The sequence below is a fragment of the Strongylocentrotus purpuratus genome, unplaced genomic scaffold (assembly GCF_000002235.5).
Source record: "Strongylocentrotus purpuratus isolate Spur 01 unplaced genomic scaffold, Spur_5.0 spur5_scaffold_6, whole genome shotgun sequence".
Lineage (NCBI taxonomy): Eukaryota > Metazoa > Echinodermata > Echinoidea > Camarodonta > Strongylocentrotidae > Strongylocentrotus > Strongylocentrotus purpuratus.
In genome coordinates, this window is record NW_022145612.1 from 43,674,949 (window position 1) to 43,701,155 (window position 26,207).

General features: G+C 34.4%; 1 protein-coding gene across 1 annotated transcript; it reads left to right on the forward strand.

Annotated features, from left to right (window-relative positions):
• Nucleotides 1–375: 375 nt before the first annotated feature.
• LOC588186 (transcription factor CP2) lies at nucleotides 376–20,015 on the forward strand. Its single transcript, XM_787882.5, has 15 exons — nucleotides 376–646; nucleotides 2,473–2,517; nucleotides 4,384–4,482; nucleotides 5,248–5,389; nucleotides 6,199–6,411; nucleotides 7,077–7,226; nucleotides 8,114–8,218; nucleotides 9,561–9,736; nucleotides 10,104–10,167; nucleotides 10,649–10,742; nucleotides 11,506–11,596; nucleotides 12,144–12,193; nucleotides 17,610–17,752; nucleotides 18,642–18,693; nucleotides 18,989–20,015. Exons 1-15 carry the CDS (start codon nucleotides 537–539, stop codon nucleotides 19,024–19,026), a joined length of 1,572 nt encoding a protein of 523 aa, XP_792975.3. The 5' UTR covers nucleotides 376–536; the 3' UTR covers nucleotides 19,027–20,015.
• The last annotated feature ends 6,192 nt before the right edge of the window (nucleotides 20,016–26,207 follow it).

Sequence of the window (26,207 nt, forward strand, 5' to 3'; positions counted from 1 at the left end):
AACAGAAATCACAATGAACTATATGTAAACTTGTGTTTAAAATAATCAATTACAGCATCAAAATAACTCCCGTTATTAAAACGGACATGTTTTTCAATACTTTTCAGAAACCATAGAGAAAATGTTTTATGTAGACCTAATTATATACACTGTAGCTTTTTATAGAATTTGTTCAGGTAATGACAAGAGTTGTATGTTGAATATTAATATTTCTTTTCAAGTTATTTTTGTTATATTTATAATCTGCTGTTCCTGTTACTTTTTATTCAAATCCTCTGTACAAATGTTTGTGAAAGAAGAATGAAATGAACTATGAACTATGAACTGCTAGAAAATCACATTTCGTCAATATTTTACCGAACCGTATTTGCTATTTTGCTCCACCATACTATAAAAACAACGTATACTATTTCGAACAAGAAGCTAACTTTTTACTGACTTCGGGCTGTAAAACTCCTATATTTCCAAGTTACAAGTGACTACACGCAGAAAGAAGGCATTGTCTAGGCCATAACTACTCATAAATTTAATTAATCATGGCTTGGAGTACTAGCGCTCTCCACGTAGATGATGGACTTGCTGAAGATTTTGCATCGAATTTGTCGGGTTTGGGAACTGAGCTTGGCACGGGAGCCTACAACATGAGGTGAGTGCAGTTTGCATTGGTGTTTATGCCAGATCAAAGTGAGCGATCGCTCTGCCTCTGCGCAGAATTATTGACGTAGGCCTAATGAATTTACGTCCCACGGAAGAGTAATGTTTCACAACAGAACTGCATGATATAAATTCTATATGATAGCAAGAGCTTTGAATATTATATGATTGTATATTTGTCTAGCTAACATAACTGAAATATGGGTAAACAACTAAACATCACTAGGCCTATTTACTTGTTTGCAAAATATGAATTGACCATTTGATTTGAGTTCAGATGTGAACATGAAACTTGAAAGGAGATAAGAATTAAGATGATTCAAGATCTCATGTTTTCTACACAAGTCACAAGGTTTCCAGTATGAATTATATACCAATAAGATCATTAAAGAATTAATATATAATTCCATCCAGATCCAGTTGATCTAACATCCAGCAAAACTATCTCAAGATCTAAACAAAGTAAAAGAAGGTTTTCTTTTTTTGGTTTATACATATTGCAAATAGATTATGAATATGAATAGATCTAGGTCAGCTATCACCATTTGAGCCCAGATCTCCTGCAAAGTCTACCTGACCCAAGTCAGGCTTGTCAGGATCGGGAAGGCAACTGATGACTGCTGCCGTCTGTGTCGGGCAGAGCGAGAGGATGTTGAGCACCTTGTTGCAACTTGCCCAGCCCTATCATCTGTGCGTCAAGACCTTATTAATCGTATCAAGGATAACCTCAACACAAAGCAGTTTGCTCAATACTTCGAGTCTGCGTCTGCGCTGTTCTTGGAGTCAGTGCTCTTTCTCCCTGCTGGACACATCAGCAGTAGTGCCAAAACACAGCTGCATACACTTATCCTTTATTTTATACGCAACTTTCACACAACCAGTCAAAATCTACTTAACAACCTATAGAAAGCCATTTATGTAACTTTGGCAGACTCACAGTGCCAACGATCTCCCACCTGAGCGGAGGAAGGATACAAGAGAGAGATGAGTTCGCCCATCAAATCAAACTCCAATTTTTAAAGATCATCAGTTTGAATCCATCCGGGGTGGATCACTGAAGCTGAAGCATGTTTTGCATGTTACCATGCCCCTCTCCTTACAGACAACATTTCAGTGGAAAACACTGTCCCCCAAATACATGTTAATGTTGGGCATTAAATTGAGGTCCATGGTGTAGTAAGTTTTACCCCCTAGAATATGTGAACCAATTGCACTTGTTGCATTCATATTCATAAAGAGTACGTGGAATCCCCAGCCCAGACAGCTACAGAGAAGATGTGATTTCCCTGCAAATCCCATGAGTCATTCCAGAAGGAGAGACTTTATTATTTTTCTTCATCATCTGCCTCCCAGGCTAGATGAGGCAGATTGAGTTTTGATAGAGGTCTAATGAAATTCAGATGCTAAAAGTCAGGAAAGGCTATGTGTTTTTTTACAACAAAGGAAACAAAGTTAGGATGATAACTTGAAAATGGGAATCTTCAGGGGCTGCAGCTGCAGTACATGTAGATACATGTAGAATGAGAAATATATGATTATGATAGAAGTTGTACGCAAAAATATTATAGGCTTATTGAAAGTGCCACTGTAGTACTTTAAAAATCATCAATTGATTGTGAGTTTATTCATAAATTTGGTTAACTTTATTCTTTTTTAGAATATTGAAACCAGACCAAGGAAATAATGCTTCACATTTAGGAATTTGTAAAATGAAAAGATATAATTCTATGTGGGTAAATTTATTAATCAGTTCAGACAGTTACTTTAAGTTCAATGAAGTCTGTACATGTATTTCTTCCATTTAATTTCTCTTCACAGTGAGGTGTTAGCTTTGCCTATGTTCAAACAAGAAGTAATCGAAGGGTAAGTTTAACTGATCCAATATATTAGCCTAGTGATTTTTTCCTCAAAGTATGCATTTATAATTAGTTGTGTGTAGCTCATTATTCAATAGTAGTATCTAGTAAGTGTGATACATATTGACAGAACATTTATTTGGAAGTAATGTATTTGCTGCCACACTTCTAAATGTTTTTTTCATAAAGTTTCCCAAATATTCACATAATTAACTTGTATTTCATGCCCAGTCTTAAAGGGACTTTGTAACATTGTTCAGATGAGAGATAGTGGTGCTAAGGTAGTGACTTTAATGCTAGATGTACAATTAAAGATAATCTGAAAATTTTAGTGAAAACGGATCATTATTCATGGTACAAATTGGGAAAAACTGATCTGATCGATTCCTTAATTCTCCCAACTATATTATTCTACTTCTATTCTGCTTCTAGTCAAAGCCTGTTTAGCATCAAGACAAGGACAATTTAATTACATTTTAGGTGAATGTAAATCGTCACAAAGCAATAAAATGGCTCTACATTCCATTCCAGACAGTTAAGTGTTGACAGATTTTTATAGCCTATTTTATGTATTTTTCTCATGGAAAAAGGGTTGGGAAAATTCAAAAATGGTTGGGAGAATTTACTGTTAATCACTGTTAGAGGGTGCCTCACATCGACGCCTTCAAAGAAAACTATAGATATCTTTGTGGTTTGAGAATTTGTTCAGGATTTTTTGCATGTCAGAGGGTTAGTATAGTAGAAGGAATATTATACAAAAATTAAGCAATTTTTTTCATCAACCTTCAACAATGTTACCGAGTCACTTTAAAATAACTTTTATACTAATTTGAGACATTCTCATTTTTATTCCACATTTGGAAAGAAGGGGGAAGGAAATTGTATATTACATGTACAAATACTGTGTGGTGAAACGTTTCAACAGTACATAATAATACCAAAACACGTTTTAATAACAATGGTTTACACTTTTCCAAACAAGGAAAATACAAAAAATTTACTTTTAAAGTAACTCGGTAACATTGTTGAAGATTGATGAAAAAAATTGCTTAATTTTTGTATAAAATGTTACTTATTATATTCCTTCTACTATACTAACCCTCTGACATGCAAAAAATCCTGAACAAATTCTCAAACCACAAAGATATCTATAGTTTTCTTTGAAGGCGTCGATGTGAGGCACCTTCTAAAAGTGATTAACAGTAAATTCTCCCAACCATTTTTGAATTTTCCCAACCCATTTTCCATGAGAAAAATACATAAAATAGGCTATAAAAATCTGTCAACACTTAACTGCCTGGAATGGAATGTAGAGCCATTTTATTGCTTTGTGACGATTTACATTCACCTAAAATGTAATTAAATTGTCCTTGTCTTGATGCTAAACAGGCTTTGACTAGTAGCAGAATAGAAGTAGAATAATATAGTTGGGAGAATTAAGGAATCGATCAGATCAGTTTTTCCCAATTTGTACCATGAATAATGATCCGTTTTCACTAAAATTTTCAGATTATCTTTAATTGTACATCTAGCATTAAAGTCACTACCTTAGCACCACTATCTCTCATCTGAAAAATGTTACAAAGTCCCTTTAAGAGATATTTGTCAATTCCAGGGACTGAATAATTAATTAGCTTGTACATGTAAATGTGTCTTAATAAACTATGTTAATCTTTTGAGAATCTTCTTGATATACATACATATTTTATGATATAGTAATATTCATAACACTTTATTCAAAGAAGTGATATACGTCCCTTCTGATAAGGTTACCATTTCAAATCATTTTCCTAAACATTCTGAGTATGGATTGCCTTATGTACTACCCAACCTATTGTTGATATCTTTCACCTGCTTTATTATTTATCTCTAGACGAGTTGGTACAGACCTACCAACCACTCTTGAGAAGGCATTTGGGGCTTTTTCCTCAATCCACCAAGTTGCAGTTGCTGAAGACGAAGAACAGTCCAGGTATGAATGCTGATAAACAACAATGTGGTTTTTGACATTAGATGATTAAAGGCGAATATTGAAGAGTCATAAAGAAAAGGCATGAAAACTAAGCCTCTGTAGATCTTTCTTATAACGCAAAGTAATTGCATGAATCATAAAAGAGCTAGCTAGATTCAGTTGGCATTAGTCCTTGATTGATGTATATCCTGCTCACAAACCTCCTGTGGTATTCAGAATATAATTCAACAAGAAATATACAAGGAAAGATTTGAGTACCAATATATTTTTCTCAGTTTTATACACTTATGATATGAATTATATATGTACATGAAGGATAAATCTCATTTCAGAGGAAACAACATATTTTATTGACCTTTTTGCTTCACATTTAACTGTGATGGAATATCCCTAATCACTCAACTCTCAAGAGGTGGCAGAATATATAAGTCTAATTATGTTTATAGCTTGTGATAGTTGGAGAAAACAAACCAAAAATGGTACTCACGAATGTGACATGTTCATGCTGTAACCTGTTACTGAATGATTATGTAGTGGTGGTTGTTTTACCTGACTGCTAAGAAAGCATAAAAGCTCGTTGGTAAGCAACGAGAGGACTAACGGCTTTAGGTCTTCTCCGAGAGACCTGGTAATGAAGATTAATGCCTTAACTAAGGGCATCGCCTTGGTTACAAACCTGGGTCGCCTGATTACGAGACCACTGCTCTACCAACTGAGCTATCACACCGCCTCCTACATGATATTTTCTCCTACTACATCTTTCAGTTTCCAGGTGATTTTAAATGCAGCCACATCACCTGCCACGAAAGTCAACGAAGACACCTTAACATACCTCAACCAAGGCCAGTCCTATGAACTCAAAATAAGAAAGCTGGGAGCTAAGGATTATGAAGGCAAATTATTCAAGGTAAGATTGCAAATGAAACATGTTTAAGGTCGTAATGAAATGATGGAAGTAACTTGAAATTGAGTATTTCGAATTAAAATCCAAGGTACTTTGATAAGTAGCGTTCATGGAAAGATTTGTCACAAGCAAACGTATGATTTCCAGTGATGAATAATTGAACAGAGTTTCCTTTAAGCGAAGACTTTTTGTGTTACTATGACCTTGTCCTTAAAATGAAATATATGATTTATTATACTATATTATGGTTTAAAAGGGGGCATGTAGATGTTACATAGGAGTATGCATCAAGACTCCTTACATACATGTTAGGCAGTAAACTGCTACACAATAACCCCCAAGCAAAATATAACCTTCTTTACATGTAAACAATGAAAGTGTCGACATGAAAGACGTTAAAAGACGGGAGTTGCTGCTACCTTGTTTGGCGTTTAACAATAAGTGATAGAGCATTGGGCAAAAAGAATTTCCATTTTCGGTTTAACTTGGAGTGGACTTTAAAAGTTTATTATTATTATTGTAAGACCACATGAATGGTAAAAGTGCTGTATGCGTTATGCATACCCATTATAAACAGTTCAGTTTTGCATACTGTAGAAGTGTTGTTGTCAAGTGGTTTAAGCTGTAATGGCTGCTAGGCTAAAGCCGGGGTTTATAATTAAATAGTGCGTCTTGGAATAGAATTGTCTTAATAGACGGCGTTATATAAATGCATATTATTATTATTACTGTACTTTTTTACCATTTTGTTTGGCAAAGAGCCTATGATTGTGTCCAAGATTACAAGTGCATGGCATTTTTCCTCCTCACAGAGTGTGGTCCGAGTACTGTTCCATGACAAGAGGTTGCAGTACACCGAACATGCACAGATTGACGAATGGCGGACGAATCGACCGGGCGAGAGGATATTGAGGATAGATCTTCCGCTCTCATATAACATAGTCAAATACAACACTGCCTCACAGACTATCAATGAAGTGGAGTTCTTCTGGGATCCCTCGTCGACAGTTGGTGTCTTTCTCCAGGTGAGAAACTGTCCTGTGAATATAAAATGCAGTTATGATCCTGCCCCCCCCCCCACTCAGTTTTATTTAGGGTATGCGTATGCATGTTCCCTCCCTTTGAAAACACCCCCCTCAGGCCGGTGTGTGAAGTCAATACAGGCCGATTTTGTGTGTGTTATGAGCCAGACTTTGTTGCGTGAAAAGTACCCCTTTACCGAACATTTTGGGAACATGAATGTGGTCCCTCCGTTCCCAGAGTTGGGGGGGGGGGTTATGATACATGGACATGCAGTAGGTCATCTACACTCTTGCGTAACTCAACTTGCAAATGAATTTTCAATTTTCAATCCTGGCTATATATAGAAAATAAGAAATTTAAAAAAATGCTGTTTTGTGTATTTAAATCTTGCTTTACCTGATTATAGCATCTCCATTAAATATATTCATTGTTTGGTTTTAAAAGTATTAGTTGTCTTGCAGAACATTTCATTATGTTTATTGATGTTGCAAACTGTTCAAATTCTCCTGTCAGTTTTACCTACATGCTCCTCATTATATGTGTTTCATTGCTCTCCCACATGCTCCCAATCATTATGACTAATGTCTTCACTCTCATAAATACACATGTGAATTTTTCTCCTATTAAACTTCAAAGTTGACATGTTTTTATTTCTTCTCTTCCCCAGATTCACTGCATCAGTTCCGAATTCACAGCCAAGAAACATGGTGGAGAGAAAGGTGTCGTGTTTAGGATACAGGTCGATTCATATTATGTGGATGATGATGGTACGGAGAAACCTCTTCATGCGGCTAGCTGTCAAGTCAAGGTCTTCAAGGTAAACATTTTCTCTGTCTTATCTTGAATTCTGTATGACGTGAAAAGATGTATGTTGGAATGTCCTGGATTGTTGATGTCTTGTCAATTTGTAAAATAAATAGATAGCGTTTCCATCATATGTGTCAAGATGGCTGTACTAGGCTGATGTGATATAACGTGTTATAAAATGGGTTCAAGAATATAGCCAATGAGAAGCGTTGAAATGGATAACATGTGTACGTGCATTAATTTTTACCATATGCACAGAGAGTGCATTTTGGTGATAAAAGCTGAAAAAAAGTCAACTTCTTGACTTTATACTCATATTGTAGACCCATCTTATAAAACATATAATACATGTTTTAGCTCGTGCATGAGTGATATGCACTGCACTTGGTTAATCATAATGAGATGGACAATGAACTCGACTTTGGTAGTAAAAACTGCACCAAAATTCCAATATCTCAACTTTATACTCATATTTTAGACCCATCTTATAAAACAAATATTACATGTTTTTAGCACAGGCATTAGTGATATGCACTGCACTTGGTTAATCATAATGTGACTGTGACTTAACCTGCAGTGCATATTGACTAATGCACTCACAAACGTGTATTATTTGTATATTGATATCATATGCTCTTATCATTCTAATTGCATTGTAATTCATGAAAATAACATGGTTAGCAATTCCATGTTAAAGCTGCCAGTAATAGAAGATTACAGTGGTGTTTTAATTTATGTATGATACTTGAATTAAACTTCAAATCACAATCTCAACATTTCACAAAACAAATGATGAAACATTTAGAAACCCTGTTTTAAGTTATCTGATTAGCCATTTGATGATATGTCGCTATTAATCCATCTGCACTCTTCTGCCTTTTTATTTTGTTTAATCAGCCCAAAGGTGCAGACAGGAAACACAAAACAGATAGAGAAAAGATGGAGAAGAAAACGGACAAGCACAAATACCAGCCCTCCTATGATTGTACAGTTCTCACCGAGGTGGGTGTCCAACTTTCTTTATTTAGTCTCGCTACTTCGCACATCGTATTATTTGTAAGAATGAAAGGAAAGATACAATCGACTGTATTGAATCTTCTGTCTAATTCTTTAAACCACCTGCACCAGACATGACCGATTTTCCTATAATGAAGCCATTCAAGCTGATATTTTGAAGAAAAGAAATTGGTAAATAGATGTACCTAAACAATTAGTGTAGTGATGTGTCCAAAATTTAGTGCAATAGCATAAATGTGGTTTGAAGAGTGGCACTTCTAATAGAGAAGAGAAACATACCATTAATCTAGTGACTTTCTTCTTCTTTTTTTTTCCTTCTTTTGTGTAATATTTTTTTCATTTAAAAGTTAAAAATCTCTTTGTTCTTTGGAAACTATTACCCAATTCAATTAAATTCAATTAAATTTATTTCGCAATATAAAAATCAAAGTATACAAGGTAACAGTAAATGTTAACTATTTACAAAGGTTATATGCGGGGCTTTCTATGAAGGTTGTGAAAACCTGTACCCTTCCTTTGGCTCTAGCATTATTTCACAACATATTTCATGGACAAAATACCACCAGAGTACCATTCAATACACTTGTCTTTAGAGAGACAATTGTAGTAAACGCTTGTAAACAGGACATATGCACTTGAAAGTATTTCACCTCGTAACCTCTCAATTACAAGAATAATTTCCTTTGTACAGTTTACGTGTTAAGATGAACAGGTTTCAGTTTCAAAATGAGTTTGATTGAAACCATTCTATGAAATCATTCTCATAGTTAGATGATCTCTCAGTATTAATACTTTCAACCTTTCCATTGAAAGACTATTATCACAATTAGCTTTAATGTCAGTCAAAGAGAAGGTTGAGTTCTGCATGGGGAGAGGTGATAAATAATTTGTGAGCGTTATCATTGTTATTATGCAAGTGTGGAAGAACATCAGAGAAAAAATGTTCTCTGAAAAACATGGCTCTTCAAATGCCTTCATATTCTAAATACGACATGTAACAGCTTAAAAAAATGGGCCTCATTTTATGCCACATGTTTGTGTAGTCCCATATACATCTTTCTGTGTACAGTGTTACTTTACCAAGACTGGGCCAAATTTCTTATCATTTTGATGATTCCAGAACCTTGCAGTACACACCAATATTTATATGCTATAACATGATCAACTTTTTCTGATTGATTCCACACCGTTTCTTTCACGATGCAATCGCATGACCAGAACTTACTTATTAACATTGTAGTGGTAAGATGGCCTATCTGTAGAGTAAGCCTTGGTATATCGCAAAAGAATACATATCATCTAACATCATTCTCATTCTATTTGCCAGTTGGCAGTTGCTATACAGCAGACCGCCAATGTTAGCAACATCCAGGCTCAAAGCCCTGGTCTAGCATACCAGAATGATAGCGGGAGAAGGAGTTTCTCATCGTTAGACCAGTGCTACTCACCGTTGGACAATACCTACTCATCCATAGAACAGAGCTTTGTCACTACTCCAGACAGGTTCGTTGCTTCTGAAAGATTTATGTAATTTTTTATACTATGAAATCTTGAAGAATTTTGATATTTTGGGGGTTGTTGATAAACTGTGAGATTCTTTTCATATCGGTGGTGTGTAAAATATACATTATGCAATAAATATCTTTCTGTTACATTTTTTTTTTTTTTAATGATAAAGTGCAAATTAGAGAGGTCCTTGCAAAGTAGAGCATGGAGTTGCCAACATGCATTTGATTGGTTATAACTTAAAGAATTCATAGCTTTCCATTTCTCTCATTTTTTCTGCTGCTTTTAAACGAACCCTCAGAGTAGAGTTACACTTTAATTGGACATTATTAAGTGGATTTGTTTTTTTCCTTCTTGATACCAGATCTCCTGCTCAAACTAACAACCATGTTCTTTCACCCGAAGTATCTGTTGCGGAAACACTCTCAGTAAGTAGAAAACCAAACTCTTTCATCCTTCACCCACCTCTCGTGCCTCCCCCCCCCCCCCCCCCCCCCCAACCTTGAAGTGAGAAACATTATCGTGATAATCGAGCTTATCGTGATATTTTTGAATTCTGGCAAATCCTTGGAGTTTCACATGATTCTAATTATACATTTTTTACACATTTTATTGTATAAATATATATATATATATATATATATATATATATATATATACTTCTTTTTGTAACCATGTTACCAAAATAATATTAATATTTGTATTATTAAAAATCTTATTACAAATGCCAATTTTTTTGGGGGGAAGTCTTGTTCCTTTTATCTTGGTGTTTTTATCAAGGGAGTGGGTTTGGTATTGGTAATCAGACATTTCTTCATTTTGGAGCTTAATCTGTTCTACTGGATACATGTCATAATTCAATACAGTTTCTTTTGTTGTTCTGTTTCTTTTGTCTGCTTGACCAAGCAGCCCTTATATCCACACTTCACTGCAGCTCAGACACAGGAATGGCTGAAACAACAAAGATTTGAAAATTATTGCAAACCCTTCCAGAATTTCTCAGGTAACAACTCTCCTCATTTGGTCGATTAAATACTCTGTTTTGATAGTGAACAAGTGATGCTTGGTGTTTGTGAAGTATGTTTTGACTGACACATTCGAGTAGTGAGGTAGGAAAAGCATCATAAGCTTTTTAAGTGTTTAGATCCCTCTTAAGTCTTAGTGTAGATTGTGCATACTGATTTTAAAAGACAGGATGTAATGAATGACTAGGCGTTGTGGCGTGCCCCTGTAATCCAGCTAACAGTGGAATTACAAACTAATTCAGCCGAGGACGGAGGTTCGAATCTGAGTCACGTCTTTCGGATGGTGACGTTAAAGGTCGGTCCCCAGGCGTAAAAAATCATATCTGATTGATACACGTCTGTAAAAACCCAATTACACACACACATGATTGTGTTTCTGTCTTGCATTCAAAGAGTCAGTCTCTGTTGCCTTGATTTAGTTTGTAAGAAATCAAAATGAACATGTTAACGTCAGTAGCCTGTTGTATAGCCCTGATGTCTATCATGCTCTAGCACTATTACCCTGTTCAGAGCCAAGCAGCCAAATATGAAGTGCTTTACATATCAGGGAAAAGTTTACACCTGGGTGGAGAGTGGCAAATGTATATTAATGTCTTTTATTTCAAGATATTGTTACTGAATACAAAATAAGTATGAAGAGTGGCAAATGCGTAGTAATGTCTTTAAATTCAAGACGGTGTTACGGAATGAAATATAAGTGTGATCAATTTCTTGTTTGTTTGTTTTGGTGATCTTGTAAAGGTGCTGATTTACTGAGACTAGCAAAGGAAGATTTGATTCGCATCTTGGGCCCAGCTGATGGTATCCGACTCAACAACGCCTTACAAGAAAGGTCAAGAAACTTTTCTCCTTCCATACTTCAAGGCTAAGCCGATGCTTATAATGAATTAACTATATATATATATATATATATATATATATACAGTATGATATGAAAAACATGGGTTAGCAAGCTACATGTATCAAGCAGGCCTATTGATATATTACATACAGCAGGCATTACTCACAGGCGTAGACATACAACACTCCATTTGCAATTGGTTAATTCAATTGATGCCTTTGTTAACTTGATGATTGTTTGAAGTGGAGAATATTTTATCACGTTTCGGGGGGCCTTTGTCATGAATGTTTCCTTCCTGAGCAATTGCAGTTTGTAATTTTTTGTATGATAATGAAGAAGGTAAACTTCCAACCTCTATTTGCTCTCTTATCAGCCAATCCCATCCACATGAAACACTTTTATTACATGTTCACATGAAGGACTTACATACTTGTATACTTTGAATATAAAGGGTAGAGAATGCCATATTTCCACGAGTGTGTTTTTGTGCAACAAGTTTTCTTTATCAAATAATGACTTCTTCTCTTTTTCCCTACAGACACATCAGACCAAGATTAACAATGTACGTCTGTCAAGAAAGAGAACAAGGTATCTTACTTTTCTTATTTTCTCTGTTTTTTTCTTTCTTGTCTTTATATTTCCTTTTTGTCAGATGTTATCACCTAGCTGCCAGCTGAAATGGGGCAAACTAGTCTTGAAATTACTATGTTACCACTGAGCATATTGGTTCAAGTCAGCAGATCAGAAATTAGCAAAATGTTGCAAGGGCACTCTTTGTAAAAAAATTGCTAGCATTCACAACTTTGTGCATAATTCAAAACAGCAATATATTCTGTACTGTAAAGATCTATGGCTTATATTCATATTCAAAATTTATATTATCAATACAAAGAAAACAACTTTCACGCTGTAACAAGTTTCTCTGCCCTTAAATACCCCCATATGGGCATTTAAACAGCTTGAATTACTTTCTAGACAGATAAGACATATATGTGGAACACATATATATTCTGGTGGTGAAGTTTGTGTTGGAATTCTGTTGTGCTTTTGAGTGTTTTTTGAGCGCTCTGCGATGACATTGAACTATCGGGTGACATACACAAATGTGCTTAGTCCCACATACGGATATACAGTTCGGAGTATATATATATCTCACGCGATTGAACTACGTTATTGGATCAGTTCCTCTTCGATTGTCAGCATCATTATCATCATGCTGTAATATATATTGCTCTTAGACGTTATTCTGGAATGCATCAATAACACTTGGAAATGAAAATGTGGAACTTTGAGATGGACTAGTGAGTAGGTATTTTGTATTTATGATCTGATAACATTTCAAAGCTCAACGACGAGAAGTTTATAAATACTGAATTATATATTGGTTATTACCATCACGCATCATTAACATTAAAACTGTTTGATAAAACAAGATTTATTTGAACTCCGTGGTTCTTATCAAGCCATTTTCTACGTGGTCGACCTGTTTTTTACATTTTATCATGTATTCACAATCTACCATTACACCGAACAATGTCGACAACATTGCTGAAAATGCAATCAATTCCTTTATCAAAGGAGAGCTTTTCTTGAAAACAATTCGCCAAGCAGTGCGTGAAGGCGTACAAAAGGAAATAGGCCTAATCATGGGTCGTCTCGACGCCCATGAAGCAAGGATTATGGTTTTGGAGAACAAGGTCGATTCTCTGTCGAAAAATATCGATCACTTTCACAAAGACCTAGAAAGAAAACAAAACAAAGTGGAAACTCTTACAAGGGAACTCAATGCACAAGAACAGTACTCTAGACGTAATTGCCTCCGTTTCTATGGTGTGCCGGAATCTACGAACGAAAACACGGATGACCTAATCCGAGAGATTGTGAACGACAAACTAAAGATCCCAATCAACAATGGAGACATTGAGCGTTCGCATCGCATCTCTTTCAAGAAAAAGGAGGGGGCCAATGCTCAAGAAGGGGTGAAAACCCGATCGTCAACGCGCACTGCCACTCCCAATCCCAAGGACTCCAAGGATCCCAGCCCACGCCCTATAATTGTGAAGTTCGTGAGCTATCGCATGCGGAGGTCAATAATTCTAAACCGTCGCGAACTCAAAGGAAAAAAACTTGGTATTGACGAAGATCTGACAAAGGCAAATGCTGCCCTCTTACGAAAAACAAAAGACTGTGCGAAGGTTCTGTCTGCCTGGACGTCAGACGGTAGGGTCATTGCCCTACTCCCTGCGTCTGGGGGAAAGACTATGAAAAAACTCATCACCTGTGAAGAGGACTTGGACTTAATTTGATATATTTTTTAATACAAAACATTAACTCCATACCTTCATGCTCCAGTTTTTTTTAGGTAATGGATATTCTGATATTCGAATTAATATAATATACACGAGTAATGATGATATTGATGCATTCCAGGACTACTCTGCTCTTATTTATAGTTTCAGTTAATTGGAATCTTATCTCTCTTTTTTAATATTGTAAATTGTTTTTGTAAATTTCTAATGCCAATATGTATACTGTAATATGTTTTATGATGATTTCTTTCTTACGTTGCTCTACTATTTCCACTATTCTATGTGTAAAAAGTGTGTTTACTCGACACCATGACGGAATCTCGTGATGTCTAATAATACAAACATCTTTGGAGAATCTACATATTTCACAGTTGGAAAATTTAATGAATGTATTTCAGCATTTGATTGTAAAACAAATATATCAATTATACACCTAAATTGTCGTAGTTTAACGAAGAATTTTGACAATTTATCTCTATATTTAAATGGTTTTGATAGACAATTTAGTATTATTGCTTTGTCGGAAACATGGTTGAAAAAATCACATCCTAATCTATGTCAACTCAATAATTACTCTTTTATCAGTCAGGAAAGAGAAAATAGACGCGGTGGTGGCGTTGGTTTTTTTATCTTGAATAATCTGAATTACAGTATAATGCATAATCTCAATATAAACAATGAATATTGTGAAGCTATATTTTTGAAAATCAATGAGAATGTTATTATCGGCTGTGTATATAGACCACCTGGTCAACCAATTAATGATTTTTTGAATATTTTACAAAATACTCTCCAACATATTCCACGTTCCATGTCATGCTATTTCTTTGGAGACTATAATATAAATCTTTTATCGTCTGAGGGCAATCTTTTCAATAATGAATTCATAGATATGTTTTGTTCTTTTTCATTTTACCCAGTTATTGATAAGCCCACCCGCATAACGAAAGATTCTGCTACATTAATTGACAACATGTTTACAAATAAGCCTGATACGGTCAGGGAAAGTGGTATTCTCTTTGGAGACATTAGTGATCATTTGCCCATATTTAGCGTTATTTCACCAAGTTGTATATTTTCTAACTCTGACAATGTAAACAGTTTTAAACGTGTAGTCAATGATTATAATATTGCAATATTTTGTAGACATTTAAGGGATTTTGACTGGAATCTTCGTGTGACAAATGTAAATGACATGTTCAAAGACTTTGTGGATATTTTTCTAGATATATACGACAAGTGTTTCCCTCTCAAAAAATCAAAAAATATGAACAATCGGAAGAACAAGGCTTGGTTCACAAAAGAACTTAAAAAAATGTGTAAAAAAAGACAAACTTTATACAAAAAATTTATATCACGCCGAGCAGTAATTGATGAAAGAATTTACAAGTCATTCCGTAACAAATGCACAAAGGCAATACAAAAAACAAAACAACGATATTTTCAATCTAAATTTTGTGCCGTTACAGGGAATTCCAAGGCTACTTGGAAAGAAATTAATACGGTTTTAAACAGAACTAAAATTAAAAAAAATATCCCTTCCAAAATTGTAAATGACAATAATGACATATCTCACCCAAGGGAAATGGCTAACGAATTTAATAAATATTTCATTTCGATAGGCCCCAATTTACAAAAGAAACTGGATGATCCCCATGATACATGTAATAAACATTTCTCCAAATATCTTTCAAATCCTTGTTCTTCTTCAATATTTTTTCAACCGATTGTTGAAAGTGAAATTATATCCATTGTTGACAAATTTAAAAATGATACTTCTTCTGGTTTCGACCACATAGATGTAAAAGTAGTTAAGAAAGTAATACCGTTTATTTGTAAACCATTGAGTCAAATTTTTAACATGTCAATGTCGACAGGTCTTGTTCCAGATAATCTCAAAGTAGCTAAAGTTATACCAGTTTTTAAATCGGGGTCAAAAGAATGTATGTCGAATTATAGACCAATTTCTGTACTTACTGTTTTCTCAAAAATAATCGAAAAATGTGTTTTCAGTAGAATTTCCAATTTTTTATCTTCCAACAACTTATTAAATAGCACTCAATATGGATTTAGAGAGGGTCTGTCAACATCATTAGCAATTACAAAATTCACTCAAGATATTACAAATTCCATTGAAATTAAAAAAACAACAGTCGGTGTATTTTTAGATATGTCAAAAGCATTTGATACAATAGACCATAATATTTTAATGCAAAAATTATATCATATTGGCATACGAGGTGTTCCCCATAAATGGATTGAAAATTATCTTAGCAATAGAAAACAATATGTTACAATTAATTCTACAGACTCAAATATGCTCAATGTTGTTTGCGGGGTTCCACAGGGTTCTATCCTCGGCCCATTATTATTTCTAATTTACATAAATGATATTCAGTGTTCATCAAATGTCCTAAGTTTTATACAGTTTGCCGACGATACAAGTATTTTTTTTACCCATAAAGATATTCCCCTTATTAATACCACGTTTAATAAAGAATTACAAAATGTATATCAGTGGTTAAAATGTAATAAGTTAATTATAAATATGTCTAAAACTAACTATATGGTTTTTAGCAATATGAATTATAATATTGATGATATAAGAATCCATATGGACAAATCCCAACTATTACATACAAATCATACCAAATTTTTAGGTGTTCATATAGATGAATCCATGTCTTGGAAATATCATTTAGGAGATGTTTGTTCTAAAATTTCTCAAGTTGTTGGTATCCTATATCGCCTGCTCAATTTATTACCCGAAAAAATTCTTCTTACTATTTACAATACCCTTTTCCTACCCCACATATCATACTGTAATATAAATTGGGGTGGCTGTCCTAAGTCATATTCTGATAGAGTCTTTAAACTACAAAAAAAAGCCATTCGCCTGATATCAAAATCCTCGTATAACTCTCATTCTGCTCCGCTATTTCATAAGCTCAATGTATTAAGCCTATCCGATATTTGTCAGCTACAAACTGGTATGTTCATGTATAAATGTAAAAATCGCTTATTCCCTCGTTATATTACTGATCTATTTCCTATAAATGCAAGTATTCACTCTTATCAAACTCGGTCTTCCAATGATTTTCATTTCCCCAAAATACGTACATCCTATGCAAAATCTACTTTATTTTTTACCGGCCCAAAACTGTGGAGTTCTTTACCAAATGAAATAAAAAACTCAGTGTCACTCCAATCTTTCAAACGCAAACTAAAAAAACACTTGATAAATTCATATCGTAATCAACTACAACGTTAGTAGAGCTTCTTAACCCGTCCTTTCTTTCTTTATATACAAATTTACTTTGCTTTTTTTTTGTTTAACGCAATTATTCAATTGTTATTTAATGTATTAAGATTATATTTAATTGATTATGATGGGTGCCAACGCACTTAAGACTATTTTCCTGTCTTCCAGTTGGCTCCCTCCGCAATAATAACATGTTCTATATCATTACACTTTAATCAATCACTTATGCTCATTTTCCTCTTTGTCAATGTTACTGTAAATGTTCACATTTTGTTTTGGTATTTGTTGTTGTTATTGTATATACATGTATATATCTGTTATATGTAATGTACATCTTTGTACTTTTATTATTGTGGAAAATAAATGAATCTGAATCTGAATAATCATATTTTCTCTCAACGATTTATTTTCACTCTCTCTCTCTTTCATTCAGTATATCATGCCATGTACCTCGAGAGACCGTTGGTGTCGGAACTGAAGGCCAAGTTAGCAGCATTGTATCACGTCGATAGCGAACACATCTCAAGAATACTCAAGCAAGGAGTAGGGGGGATCAGAGTGTTAGTCAGTGATGAGGTCAGTATTACACAAACTTTGCAAAATTCATAACTGTACTAAATCATTTATAATCAGTTTCCAAATATTGTACTTCATTCAATGCAGTGAAGAAGATGGGATGCTTTATCACATTTTTTTTTTTTTTTTGTGTGTGTTACCTATGTTCAAGTCAAATGTACTATTCTGTTTCCATTTGTATCTTATTGATGTTTATAATCTGTAATCTTGTACTGACATGCAAACGGAACAAATTTCCAATCATTGGACAATAAATTTTGAATTTTAATTTTAATTTTGTATGTGTACTAAGTGAATGGTACCCTCAAGTAGGGTCTTGGCCGTAGAGCAACTGATTGTTGCAGAATTTTCATTTACAGCATGTAATTGATTTATTATTCATTTACCTGACTGCCAAGAAAGCAAGTATACGTTTTGGCAGTGAGGGATAGTGGCTTACCAAAGAGCATTAGCACATCAACCTGGTTTTGAATTATTGACCTTGCAGTCATGAGACTACTGCTCTACCACTGAACCACGACCCTCCCTTATTAAAGCAGTGGGAACATTACAGTATTCTACATCATTAAAATGTATGGCAGAAAAAGCCATGTAATTCTGTTACTGAGCATGTGGAATCTACCAACTGGTGATATGTTTGGTAATGAGCCCTATTAGGCAAACTGAATCTCAGGGCCCTGTCTTATAAACAGCTGCAATTAAGTCAACTTATCTGCAGTTGGTATCAATCGCAATAAGAGATGTATAAGAGATAGGAGACTGTAAACATGCCATTGATTGGAAAACCTTCGATTGAATCGTTCGATCACAACTCTATTAGGGAGGGCCATGGTTTCTATATTCTTCAGAAAGAAAAATCACCTTGTTTATTGCTTTGTATCATTTTCAGATGGTGCAGAACATTGCAGATGAGAGCAACTTCTCTCTAGAGGCCGTTAAAGGTATGTCATGTCAGGATCTATGAATTAGATATTTATATGTTTTTAGGAAGATAATGATTGCATGAATACCAAGCCATTGTGAAATATCTGACCAAGAAAAAGAACCAAGTGCACTCAGTGTAAAGTTCAAATTTGTCATGGGCTCAAAGGTCACTTCTAGCCATTATAAAAATTGTTAAGAGCTATCTTATATGTTACCTTTGTGATTGCATGTAGATTTGGAATGTAAATACAGTGTTTATGTATCTTCATCTGATCCAGGAATCAATTTGCTTACTGAACTTTTTTTCTACAGATCCCGATGGAACGACGTATACAATCGTGATGAAATGAAGGCAAATCTCTGCAGAATTTTGAGAAAATAACTTATCTAGCGGAAGGAGAAGCCTTCAATATGGGGCGTTGACATCCTCGGAAAATGATCATGTACTTTGTCAAGCACTACTTCTCTTGATGTCACGGCATTGGTCAGTGGGTACGAAGCCAAAATGATTCTTGATGTCACCAAGTGTTGCCACAATCTCTGTGTATTGATGTCTGGTATGTGCCATATCAACCGAGTTTCTGTTCCGAGGACAGCATTTTGGAAAGCAGGACAATCAACAGGATGAAAGGTGGTATTCTCGAAAGCGGACTAACTTTAGTCCATGGTTTAATCCTCCGACTAAGTATGGAATGCCAAGTGTCCATATGAATATGTTTTTGAATAATTTTATCTGTCACTAAATTAGAATAAAATGTTTTCATTTAATAAATATTTTGTAATAGCATAGTTAATAACAAATGTCAAATTATTCAAAAATATATATTCATATGGACACTTGGCATTCCATACCATGGACTAAAGTAAGTCCGCTTTCGAGAATACCACCAGAAGTGTTTCTCCAAAATGAAAATCATCTTGAGCTTTTATAATATATGTTATGTTGCCATGATTCTTAAAACACATGTAGAACAGTGTTCATGCAAGGGGTATACTTTATTTTCTGTATCATCATCATGTTGTTAATGTAGAAACTGGAAAAGGGATTTCCTGTGAATGATATCGTTTGGGCGTTCATGTACTTTTTATACATCGATGGTGGTATTCTGAACCATGTCAAGTGAAAGTATATGAATGGTCTGAACGAATTGCAATAATACAGAATAAACTTTGGTGCTGATGGTGCACTTACTCTGACATTGTTGTGAATTTTCCCCATACTTCAAGCACCTCTAAAGTGTTGGGAGCCCCAAATTCGCCAAAAATTTCACTTAAATTGTATCATAATGTGAAAGAGGATATTATTTAAGACGCACTTCTGTAAAGATCCCCCCCCCCCCCAAAAAAAAAAAAAAAAAAAAAAAATGTATTTGGAGACAAAATTGATAATTTGGGTTTTCTGTTGTACACAGAAAACCTAAATTTTGTATTCTTTCATCAATATTCGACTTCAAACACATTTGTTTTGAAAATCCTTGCAGAAATGTGTCTTAAATGACATCCTCTTTTACATTTTGATACTATTTAAGTGAAATTTTGCAATCAAATTTTTTGGCGAATTTGGGGCTCCCAACACTTTTAATAGAAAGGCTTTAACCACCGACTTGTAGACATTAATCAATTACCAACTGCCCTGCAATTATGTATCTGTATTTGCTGTACATCATTTCTATATAACCATAGAACTTTCTATTGTTTCCACTTTCCAGACTACTTCCTCTGATCCCAAGTAGCTGGAATTTTCCTTTCCTGTTTAAAATTTGTGAAATCATAGCTCTTAGCTCACTTAAAGATGATTTGTATGCAATCTCCATGTAATTTAATTGATAGGTTTATTATTGAAATGCCTGTGAAATGAAATTGGACAGAGGAATAAGGCATTGTTATTGATGTCAAATCTAATTTAATATGCATAGCTAGAAATAATGAGAATTCACAAAACTTGAAATAGGGAATAGCAATGACTCAGTTTTGATTGAGCCATTTTCTTTTTTCTTTTTCTGTCAATAATTTATAATAGTATATCTATGAATTCATCATTATGACCATTGGCCACCATGCATACATGCCAACTGTTCAGATTAAAGAGGAACATTCCTCTTTTTGGGAGAAGATAATTATCATTTTAATGCAGGTGTTCCTCTTCCTGTACAAATTTGTCTGTAGTATTGAATAGGAGAGTTAGGATTTTTCCTCTTTTTTTTAAAATAGCATAATTTGTACAGATTTCTGATTTTCAAATGTTGGCATGTATGCACCATGGCCCTGTTATAAAAAGCAAATAACAATCATTGATATAAACTACTGAAATCTTGTCATTTGATTGACTATGAGCAAACTTGTTGAAGAATCGTGGCAATCGATATTAAAAACAAGTTTAATAAAACGAGGTCCAGTTTATTTCATATCATAGCAAGAGATTAGGTGATATGTGTCAGTCTTGCCACCCTCCTCTATAACTTCTACATCCCCTCCCTCTCCTTCATGTGTATTGAAAAAAAATCTGTTGCTGCATTGGAGTAAGTCATTTTAAGAAGTCCTCCTCAAACTATTTTATATCCATCATGTAGATGTCATATTATTTTCCTTTCCATTCTCCCTTTAACTATTTTGCTGCCCCCAAGACCTATATTGTCAGTGTTCATTCCATTAGAAAGAGGCTCTCTCTACATGTAGGAGTTGCTTTTCCATGCAGGTGGTTCCCAGCATGCTTTCATAATTTGTCTATATTTGGCTGGTCCAAACAACCCTATAATGTATGAGGATAACTCGTCCATAATTCAGAAAGAACCTACAACTAGACGGTCTCTTAAAAAAACGGCAAGTACTCGAGCTTAAGTGCGTGAATGAGTTGCGTATGTGTGTTTGTTGATGTCAAAAGTTTATACATTATGTGAAATTCAGGATGGTTTTAAAGTTTTGGCTTGTGAATAACAGAAGGTTTTGATCATAACATTGCTATTTTCTAACATAAGATGTACAACATCATTTACCTCATGGGTCATCAACCATAGGATGTTATGTACAAGAGTTTGATTATGTAGCTACCTGGTTTTTGAGAATGGATTGAGTTGGCAGTGAGCTTTTCATTGAAGTATAAAGTGGGTTAATGTACTTTTAATTCTGTCATGGAAGGCATTGTTTATATGTCATGTGAAGTATGGGCAATGCTACAGAGACAGGATTTAATCCTTGCAGTTTTCAAGATGTAGATAATGATCAAATACATACATTATATGTGATGTGTAATGGAGAGCTGATCTTTAACTTTAAAGGGGAAGTCCACCCTGATATTACGTTGGTTTTAATAGAATCAGAAAAATTAGAGGCACAGGTCAGTGAACGTTTGAGCAATATCTGACTAAAAGTAGGAAAGTTGTGATTTATAAAGTTGTCATCAATGAAACACAATTGGCAACACTGATATATCTTGCAAGGTCCCCCAATTTGCTCTGTACAAAAATTTCATCAATTTTCATTTTCTTTGTTATTGATGACGGAAAAGATTTCTTTCATGCAGGGATTGTTTAGAAACATATTTGCTATAGTTATACTTAGGGCTCATTTATAATTTAACCTTTTCTTTTGGGAAAATAGAGATATATGACTTTTTAAAGTACAGAGCAAATAGAAAGAAACCTCGCATGAACATCACAGAGTTGGAAATTTGTGTTCGATTGATCGCAACTTTAAAGGTTCATAACTTTCTTATTTGTAATCAGATTTTTCTCAAACTTTCACTGACCTGTTTTTTTCTCAATTTTTGCTTGTAATAAAACAAACTTAATAGCAGGTTGAATTTCCCCTCTAAAGCATAATGTGCTTCACATTTTTGTACGTTACAAAATGCAGAAAAGGGAGTACATGTAACACCTTTGTTGCATATGCAGCTCCTTTCATATCCCAACTTGCCACTAATTGACATATTTACAATAAATCTGGAGCTTGTGTGATAAAACATGTTATCAATAACAAACACCAATTTTTATGACAAATTTGCTCTCGGCCAATCAAATGCCACGATTTTGGTAGCTTGCAACAGTTACTGGGACTCGTCATTGATCAAAAGGATTTATAAAACTGGGCCCTGTTTTGGTTTACTGTAGCATGTAAATCAGCATAAACTTTCTTTTAAGTATAGGTAACATTGAGATCTAGTAATTTACAGCTTTAAATGGAATTTACAGTGAATATTAAACTAAACTGGTTCGGCACATGATCGTTAAATCCTTGTAGGTTTAATGAATATGGCCTGGTTTAATTATGTGTCAAATTAAGCCGACAGAAGAAAAAAACTGAATTTTTAGCAACGAGAGATAAGGCTATCAATGACGGGCAAGATTACCATTCTATTATATGTCCCATATGTGTGTATGCGTGTTAGTCTTCATCATGTTGGCTATTGGCAAGTATTCCTTTTTTTTTTGGGGGGGGGGTACATTTTTCAGGTACCAACCAGCTACAATATATACCAGGATTAAATTATATAAAAATGAAACAAAACGATTAAATATTGATATTAAGGTTGGACAGTTTTTATCCAAATTCAATTCATGAACAGAGTTTGCTACCATATGGATTTATAATTGTATTACATTCATTTCTCTACATTCATGTCTCAAACAAATATGTTCAACTTTTTCTTTTTTGTAATAGTTAATGTTGTTCGAATGATGTCAAATTTTATGCTAAATTGCAAAGGAAAGTGGTTGGATTCGTTTTAAATGCCAAGTTGATATCTTTATGTTGTAACTCAAATGATACAAAGTAAATGGTTTGATTTATTTGTTAAAGTAAATGGGGATTTTATGGTGCACAATTATTTGTCAGGTAAATGTGATTTGAACTGTCTTAATTATCATTCAATTGCACAAACACTTTTGCAATTTTTCTATCATTAATTGTGTTTTGATACTTACTGTCAATTATTTGTTTAAAACTGACATGTGCAGACACTGATTTTATTGCATTACAGGTATTTGGGAATTATGATGGTGTTTGAAAGTACCGGTACATGTTTGGATAAATATTAGCTTTTACAGTTATCTCGAGAAGGGGTTATGAAGTTTTGTTGACATAGCTTTGGATAAGTACATTACCTAGTTGTATTCTTAGCTTGGATTTGTGGGTACTGTGAGATGAAATGTGGAATATCTGTGTTAGATAGCATTTTGGAGGCTGAAATCCTGATTTGTAGTCTTCAGATATTACATACAGAATTTAAGGAGAAGTGTATTGGAGAAGAATAATGTACTCGACATTCGAGGAAAACTTTGCTTTAGATATTACAAATTATTGAATAGAAGTAAAATGAAAATAGAATTGTGCAGGTGATATTCACCAATAGCAAGACATTATTTTTCTTCCAATTTTAATGATTAAATGCAACTCTTCTACCATTTCATTGATTTTGCTACCTGTAACTGTTATTGAACTAAGCATTTGCCACTCTGTTTAAGCAAATACTATTAAGAGGGGTAAATGAACATTTATCTGAATCGTTGACATACCTATAATTAGTATGTGCAAGGTTTGTTGGTTTATTCTTTATTGTTGCATTTAGGGAGCAGCACATAATTATTATTGAAGTCAACAGATCATTAGATATTTGTTTTGAAATCTGTTATGGGGGTTGATATTTGGAAATTACATGTTGCTAATGCTGGAAATAAATTAGTATTGTTCCCATTTGCAACTTAATATGTTTGCATCTGCTGGCAAAAATAACCATTTAGATACTTTCTAGAATCATTATCACTAGTCCAAGGTAAATCAGACGATTTTTATCTGTCAAACTTGCTTTTGCTACTTTCATTCTGCCTTTTATTTTTCTTTAAATGTGCCTGTTAGAGTTACTTTAATCTTATTTTTGAAATGTGCCGTTGGTAAATGTGATATTAACTCATATTATTGATGTGAAATTATGACATTACTCTATGATATAAGTTGTCATGCCAACGGGCAAGAAATCATGGATGTAGGAATGAATGAGTTGTTTTATAACTTTGTACATATTTTTAAGTACCTGTACAGAAGATACAGATCATTGTGTTTGATCACATTCTATAGATTTTGGAGATATTCTAGTAAAGAGAAATGGAAGCCAACATATACTGCCGTGTCACAAGGATTTTATGTATGCAACGTGTTTCCTTATATACAAGATACAAGGCCAAGTCAAGTGAATTGTGTAGAAAAAGGAAGAAAGGATGGCCTAAGGGAATTTGTTTTTGTTATGTTTGTTTGTTTGTTGTTTTTGTTTTGTTTTTTGTTGTTTTTTTTGGGGGGGGAGGATGCTTGTTTTTTCTTATACTACCTACAGTGTAATTTAAATTCACATTGTAAAATAAGTCTACCAATATTTCCAACAAATACTCTTCACATCCCCCTCCCCCCTCCCCCCCAAAAAGATTAGAAATCAAAGCATTTGTTGAAGTTGTTGTAGTAAAGAGGAAATAGCTGTCAATTCTTAATATCATCCATTTGGAACCAGAAGGGTGTTCATTTGTATACTTTAACAGTATATTAACAATGCCCTTTTGCCTCCAAACAGATAATATACAACTCCCATTATTGCTTCTCACTGCTCACATTGTACGATTACCGGCACTCGTCCACTCACACACTAACACTGTAACACTGGGTGAATAGGAACAACTGTCAGAAACCGAATTTGACAATGTCTTTGAATGTATATTGCCAATCATCCTCACAAACTGATTTCCACATAACTTTAACGACTTCTCATTTTGTTAATATTTCATGGAAAATGTGTCTAAATTGATCCTTCCATAGGGCATTTGAAAAAAAGTTACTACCACTGGTCCATTCACCCATTTTACAGTATCCCCATAACTCATTCACGGTATGTCCTTGTACCCATGTTTGCCAACTTGCAAAGGCATAGTAGCACAAGTTCTGAAGCTTTTGCCTTCTTTCATTTAGAGTGGAGTAGCCTTTTTTGCCCAGCACTCAATACTCTCTTGCTCTTAATAATGAAACTGTTCTACCCAGTCTACAGTAGGGAGAAAATGATCAAGGGGCCTGCTCCATAAAACTTACCATTGATGGTAAGTTTGCCATCAATGACAACTACCATGGTAACAGGGCGCAACAACCAATCAAAATCAAGGTTTCCAACGTGATGATAGGATTGCAAAGTTACCATCAATGGTAAGTTTTGTGCAACGGTCCCTGTTATTTTTGTCCCTCCCTGGATTAGTTTACCCATTCCAGACTCGATCATTACAGCTCTAGTTTATTAACCAAAATTAAAAGCTATTCCATCTACCCCGGTAGTAGCAGATCTGAGTAGCTTTCATGGCATAACATACGGCAGTAGAACAACTTTCAGTCACACACACTCCTACACTTCTATATCATGGCTATAAAAATGCCACTTAATAATATCCAAAATATTGGCTCTTGACTAATGGACATGGCACAATTTCTGCATGGCCACAACATTTGTTAATATCAATAAAACAAATAAAATTTGAAAAAAAGTGTATTTTCAGAGGTTAGAAATAAT